Here is a 7,037-nt window from a genome sequence, read left to right as displayed (position 1 = left end):
CATAGGGAAACTTGACGTAAAGAACAGTATTTTGAAAAGATATTTTTAAATGATCATTAATCGAATTCTTTTACACTGAGTTTATTACTTTATCAATTAATAGTAAATGAATTACTTTTTAATCTTTAAGGAATATAAGAGATGATTTCAATTAAGTCAAAGTGCTGCAAATCGAAATGATTTGAAATTTGTAATATTTTAGATTTATTGCTATACCCCCAACCACCCATCAAAAACCGTGTTTTAATGAGTTGTATAGCTTTTTGTACTTTCTTCTTTTAATCAAAACTAGTTTGCAGTTTTACATCCCATTTTTACTCATACTGAATACCTTGCAGCAGTATGGTACTTACTAGCTTGTAAATTATGACGAAAAAATTCTTTCTAAGAGAGTTCCCAAATAACCCTTACATTTAGTTTCTAAGTTAAGCGTTTGAAACAACAGGTTTTTTATTATATGACTTAGACAATCTTACTCCAGCTCACTAAGTTCTAATACTTTTAATTATTTGTATATTGAGAAACGGTTTATCTAGTCTGCAGATTTTTGCCATCACGGAAATAACCATGACATATGTGTATTAATAGAAATCGATGAACAATTTCGGTTTTGTGATGTTCGAATCGATGGTTCAAACATGTTATAGGTTATGTAGATTAGCAAATCAAAGTGCTAATAAATAATTATGAATGATCCAATCGTTTTATTATACTATTTTTGTGAGCAGATTTAACATAACATTTTAGAAGTGTATTTACAGTACATATTTACGATAACTTTGGATTCACTAAACAGTAAGCTTCTATGTTGATTTTACACCTTAGAGCCTTCATTTTTGTAGACATCTTCTTATGTGTCATCTACTGATCCTGTAAGAAACAAAGAGTTTAAGAAATAAATACGTTATATTATTTTGCATTTATTTTATTTCACAAAAACTGGCTTAAAATTTAAAGTTCAGGCTTATAGTGAAAACAAAAATCAAATCAATCTGCTTTCTTTACAGAGATTAGTATTTCAGGTAAATATTCTGCTGTAGAACAGGCTTAGAGTAGTGTAGGTTTTATATTTTTCAATTTTTTTGACAGATTTTGTTTTTTGCTTCAACGAGTCTGGCTTTGGTTCCAATGTATTGTTAAAGTTTGTTCTCGATGATGATATCTCTCTCGTTGGTAAGGAGACTGTTTCTGATTTGACAAATTATCCAAGCCTGTTTCTTTTATGCTCCAATTTTATTTTTACGCATTGTTTTTAAACTGGTATTTGATAATTCACTTATTTCATCAATCTTTGCAATTTGAAAATAGACATCAGTCTCTGAACTCCTAAAAGGCACTTGAAATTGGCCATATTAATACATTGACAGAGGCATGTGGTGCTCTGTGTCCTGGCTATGATAAATAATATTGGTTTTTGTGTTACATTCAAAACGAAATTTAGTAAAAAAGGAGAGTTAAAACTATTATCATATATACTTGATAGAGCAGTCATCAATAATACAACAATGAACTTATAATCGTGTATTATATTGTTTCTTGATGTGGTGATATTTCTGTCTGTATATCGTTTGTAACAGACACTGATAGAAAAGAAGAGTCAGATTCCAACGCTGATGAAATGGAAATGGAAATCTCTATTATAATCACGATACAGTGCTCATAAATATTTGCAAAGTTTGTTGCTATACATAACAACCTAAAAACATGTTTGCTCTTCGTTAGAAAATTGCTTTTGATATATATCATAATAACTTTTTTTTCTTTATATTATGTGCAAATTTTAACGTGACATTTAAACACTTCAAAACGTCTAGTATACAACACTGAACTGAAAACGAAGATTAACAGAAGATTAGAGATTAATAAAACTGATCAAGAGGAATAATTTTGTAATTGTAATGGATATAGTCATTTGTCATTAAAATTACACTGTAATATAGGAATGAATAATTTTAAAAGTACTGACAAAGTAACAAAATAAAAATTTGCTTTCATTTTTAGCGTGTTAGCTTTAAATGTTTATTGATAGTGTTGTAAATGCAAACGATTTTGGATTGTTTACCTAAATAAAAACTTTAAATATAGCATTTTCTGATATTTTAACCTAAATAACACTGCTTAAGGTATCATATTTTAAAATTTTTAACACATTTGTGACAATTAGTTTTTTAAAAAATAAATATTTATCCCTCGGAAAGAGTTGGGGTACATTGTGTTTGACTCGTCAGCCACTTTGTCAGTTGAATAAACCATTTGTTTTGATTTTTAAATTATTTTTTTTACGCAACTTCTCTGAAGCCTCTGATAAGAATTTAATGAAACGTGTTGTGAACAGCTACAATGTGTGTAGTTCCTGCTTCGTTATTAAGGGGGGTTTGCTCCTGTGAATCTAGCCATTCTTGACATTCATCAAGGAAGTTCTAAATAATAGGAATGACAAAACGGAATAATTACTTCCAAATAAATCTGCGGGACAGGCTTCGAAGTAGAGAACATTTTCTTTTAATCTATAGCTATAGATAAACATATTTTGACAAATGCAAACGAAGAAAAGCGGTTTTAAGTTTTCCAAATCTTTCTTGGTGTTACATTGTACTTTTGAAAGCAATGAAAATAGAGAGAACAACTGTTTCACAAAATGCAAACATTTGTTCGACATATGTTATTTCCATATTGCAGATAAGATATAATAAAATTGCTCTAGGTTTCCGATGATTTGGTAAACGGGAAAAAACCAAACTGCATGAACTTGTGTACCTTCTTGTATAATGCAATCTGTTTTGATGCTTATGCAATTTTGTTGACGATAAGAGAACAATGTTCTATTTAATAAATATTTAAAGATCTTTTTATGCAAATAAGACATGGTTTGACGGTACCTGGCATCATTTTAAAATAGAGGGGGAGACTTAAAATGTTGACATGCAAGTGCTTCCAAACATCTAAAATCCATGATTGGAGAATAATTGTCGCGTATCTTATACTTTGTGTGCGCGTGTGTGTGTGTAGGGGGGTGTTGTTAACTTGATCATATATACATAGTACCAGCTTATATATTAAAAGTAATTGAAATAAAACTATAAATGCCATGTCCCTTTCAGACTTTATTACTCCACAAGTGATTTAAAATTTGTTAATTGGCAAAGTATTAATCAAGATATGTGTACGAAATAAATCTAAAATGAGGGCGAGTTTTTACCGAAGTTTTTAACATAGGATAGTATAACAGGCATTAAAACAGTTCACATTAGTCATAAAAATTTAAAACCTTTTTTCAGTGGTGGACCCTCGCATCGAGTTTCTTGAAATGAAAAAAAAGTTTCTAAAATGACAGCAAATTATTTTTGAAAAAAAAAGTAAACATGGTTCTCAAGATTTGAAAATTGTGACGTATTATATATTTTGAAATTTTCTGAATCGTGCAATTAAAAAAGACAAATATTTTTTCAACATATTTGCATGGCATTTCATATTTAAAACCACAAAAAACCACCTCCATAATAGTCATTTATGATAAAAATAAACCCCTAAATAAAAATGTTTTTACATCAACCAAAATATCAAAGATCACTATCGTGTATGTGTTTAAAAAGGGAAAAATTTAACATCTAGATACGTTCGGGTCATAAATGGTCATTTCAAAGAAAAAACTGATTGAATTTACATCACCAAATACATATAAAACATATACGTAAATTTGGTTGTATTAAGGGCAATCGATATCTAGTCAAAAAGTGGAATATGGACATCAATACATTTACGTATTTATATCTTTTTATAAATAATTTCGAAAATAAACATAGATGTTTATGTTTTTCCAAATTACTTTGTATATTTTCTTTTTACCAGCGACATAAGTAATCGAAACTGTTCATTCTTATTATTGCAGAAAATATATACTCATATAAACTTAAGAATACGTATTCATCTATTGTGGTAATGGTTATAACTGCACGCTGTTTTATTGAGAGAAATAATCAACGATTTGAAATTAAGATCAAAGTCATGAACACCGTAATAAGATGACTTCAAATTTCGTCCATACTTTAAATCCCCGGCACACATTTTATAAACATTAATTTCAAGTACTGCTTATTAAATAAAAAAGAAAAGTAAGGTAAGGAGGATCAAATCTAAGTCATCAAAACTGAAAAATTCGACAATGCTGAAAATCAACTCTCAGTCAATCACCTTAATGTGTTTTAATATCAGTTTTGTAAGCAATGTTAACAAAATAATTTAGCATGATTTTACAGGGACTTTTTAAATCCATTGCTTTACATATTTTTGGCATTCGTAACGATCGTGATAGCAACTCAAATCGGATTATGTTAGTTGACAAGAACTTCTCAAATGTTTTTAAACTTCCTGCCTGTTTCAGTCTTGGATAAAATAAATGTGTTTTTTTTTCAAATTGAATATACTGAATCAGTAAAACCTTATTTTGATCTCTAACTGACTTCTTAAAGGTCTATTGAATCGATTTTACGTGGCTCTTCACATTCTCACCTATTCGTTACAAAACAGTGTCATCTTACACAAAATGACACATTTTGAGAACATACATGGGAAATTTTAGGCTTTAGAAATAAGGCATTAAAAACATTTCAAATTAGTTCAAAACTGAGACTGATAAATTTCATTTTTTTCAGAATTCCAAAGACAGGCTCTGAAACTCAGAGGGGATACTGGAGCTCTACATGTCATGTCAGAAATAAACAGAATAATTATTGTATACCGATTTGTAATTGTGATAATAATCTGAATATCTATAAAACCCAAACTATCAGATGTTTCAACCTTTTAATAATCAAACTACAATGTATATATCATTCATCTTCATGTACATTATATTGAGAATCAATACTTAAATTCCGTCTTAATAATTCTATACAAACAATTTTCTGAAAGAAAGATTTATGATTTACGTTATTTGAAGATAATCAGTTTTTTTTTTTTTTACAAAACTATGGTTGTCTAAAAAAACCCTTAAAAACTGTTCCTGTTCTAAAGAACTGTTTCGTTTGTAACATCTAAATATGTATTGTTATCATCACAGAAGACACTACTACATGTACTTGATATGTTTCTATCAATATGAATATCATTAATAGGGTCTGTAAAATGAAATGATGAATTGGGATCGCTGTTGTCGGCCGTTTGTATGAAACTGGATTGAATCAGTGCGACCTCATTTGCGGGACTTGAACCCATGACATCTAGATAGCTATGTTCATTTAAATAACTATTTGGTTTCAGGTACAACAAATTACATGTATTTGATTCAGAACTAGTTGATGAGATAACTATAGAAGAAACCCTCTCTTGATTTGACAACTGTTGGTTTATTATATCATATGGCTCAGCAACAGGTGAGGTTGATGTTTGTAGTTCGGAGTATTTTTCTAATTGTAGATGTTCACTGATGTCATCATATCCTCTCTCGGTCACCAAGGATTCGTTAATTTCGTCATAGTAATCCTCCTCATCTTGTCTTTCATTCCGTAGTGAAGACACTTGTTCTGAATTGTTGTTTCGTTTCGAGCAATATTTTAAACATAACTGTATAATAAGTATGCTTAGAAACAGTGCAGTAACACCACCAATTGACATTATAAAAATGTTTATGTGAATCGAATTATGGTTTTCAGTAAAAATTGGAACAACTGTTGTCAAGGAACGAGTACTGAAAATAGAACGGTAAACATGGCTGGTTTTGGTGACTTCCGTACCAATGGAAGTACCACGTTTTGGTGCGTATGTGTTTAAATTAGAAACATGCGCCGTCGAGTTACTCGAGTAATCTAAAATGAAATTTTAATTAACTTTACAATAAAATGTCTAAAGAATAACAAAAATAGAAGCTGAACATGCATAAAAATGTTTTTGTGTCCTTAAAACTCATCAATGCTTGGTTTAAAAAAAAAACTAAAGACAGAAACGACGAAAAGTTACCCAATGAACACCCTGTTATTGGACTGCAAAATTCTATAGGACATTGACATTTTGTGCTGCATAAGTGACCATATGATAGGTTTGAACATTTTTTGTCGCAGTCTTGTCCAAAAGATCCCGGTGGACAGGCTGTGAACGTTTGCATTAAATAAGTTAATATTTCATTTATATTTTGAGTGATTATTTTAAATATCATCGTTTTCTATCAAATTTAAAGTACTCTCAACATACGTTTAGTGAAAAAAAAGATTCAATTATGAATAATATTACAAATACTTACGAACACATGTTGATCCGTTATGAAAGTGGTTATAACAACACGAAGTACTATGAATAATTATAAAAAAAATCAAAATTAAATTCCTACATCAATTTTAAACAGTACAAATGAAAAAAAAAACTTCACAAAGGAAACTACAGACCTCGGCCATTCTTCGATTTTTAGGCACATGTTTACTTAGCTATTATTTTTTAATTTCCAGATACAGTAGTAATGCTAGATAGACGTGTACTAGATTTAATAACCTTATTAGAATTGCGTTTCTTTTTTTAGAAAATTAATACTTTACCATGGCAACATGTTTTTTGTTAAATCGAGGAAATTTACGGAGAAATGTTCCCCTAAACTTGTATAAATATTAATGCAGATCAGATGTTTTGTGCTTTGTTTTGAATTTTTATAGTTTGTAGGGATAAAATAACGACCTGTTTTGAGTTTAATTTCAGAGACAGGGAACGTTCATGGAATAATAAATATGTATATTTGGAATTATAAAACAGGGTCAAATAATACATGTATTGCATTTATCATTTGATACGTCTCAATAAGCAATGAATACACAAATATAAATACTTAATAAGATTATGCTTGATGAGATCAAACCAGCTGCGCATATTTTTAATCAATGGCTTCAAATTTTAACCATTTCGATCAATAGCGATTATGATTCTGTAGTTGTTTAAGTTACATGTTGCAATAAATATAATTAGTTAGATAGTGGAAAATATCTCATTTAAAGTATAATTTTAAATCAAGTGATTTAACGATGCTATCAGTTAAAGCTGCAATTTCATTACTTTTT

The 7,037-nt window shown here is 29.5% G+C and overlaps 1 protein-coding gene and 1 long non-coding RNA gene across 2 annotated transcripts in view; one reads left to right on the top strand and one right to left on the bottom strand.

Annotated features, from left to right (window-relative positions):
* The window catches only part of LOC128156206 (uncharacterized), a 9,277-nt gene extending 7,165 nt beyond the window's left edge, over positions 1–2,112 (top strand). Inside the window, exons 2-3 of the long non-coding RNA XR_008239689.1 lie at positions 1,090–1,173; positions 1,578–2,112. This is a non-coding gene — a long non-coding RNA (uncharacterized LOC128156206). The remainder of the gene's footprint in view (positions 1–1,089; positions 1,174–1,577) is intronic.
* Positions 2,113–5,007: 2,895 nt separating this feature from the next.
* On the bottom strand, positions 5,008–6,406 carry LOC128191340 (uncharacterized). Its single transcript, XM_052863413.1, has 4 exons — positions 6,378–6,406; positions 6,236–6,282; positions 5,956–6,084; positions 5,008–5,804 (listed from the first exon to the last, which is right to left on the bottom strand). Exons 1-4 carry the CDS (start codon positions 6,404–6,406, stop codon positions 5,008–5,010), a joined length of 1,002 nt encoding a protein of 333 aa, XP_052719373.1.
* Positions 6,407–7,037: the final 631 nt, after the last annotated feature.

The sequence above is a fragment of the Crassostrea angulata genome, chromosome 7 (assembly GCF_025612915.1).
Source record: "Crassostrea angulata isolate pt1a10 chromosome 7, ASM2561291v2, whole genome shotgun sequence".
Lineage (NCBI taxonomy): Eukaryota > Metazoa > Mollusca > Bivalvia > Ostreida > Ostreidae > Magallana > Magallana angulata.
Note: the sequence above shows the minus strand (reverse complement) of the source record. Positions and strands in the feature narration are given on the sequence as shown.

Coding starts and splice junctions, on each gene's coding strand:
- LOC128191340 (XM_052863413.1), bottom strand. CDS start 6,406: ATGTGCCTAAAAATCGAAGAATGGCCGAG. Junction 6,283..6,377: donor AAAATCGAAGAATGGCCGAG/GTCTGTAGTTTC, acceptor AATTATTCATAG/TACTTCGTGTTGTTATAACC. Junction 5,805..5,955: donor AATAACAGGGTGTTCATTGG/GTAACTTTTCGT, acceptor ATTTCATTTTAG/ATTACTCGAGTAACTCGACG.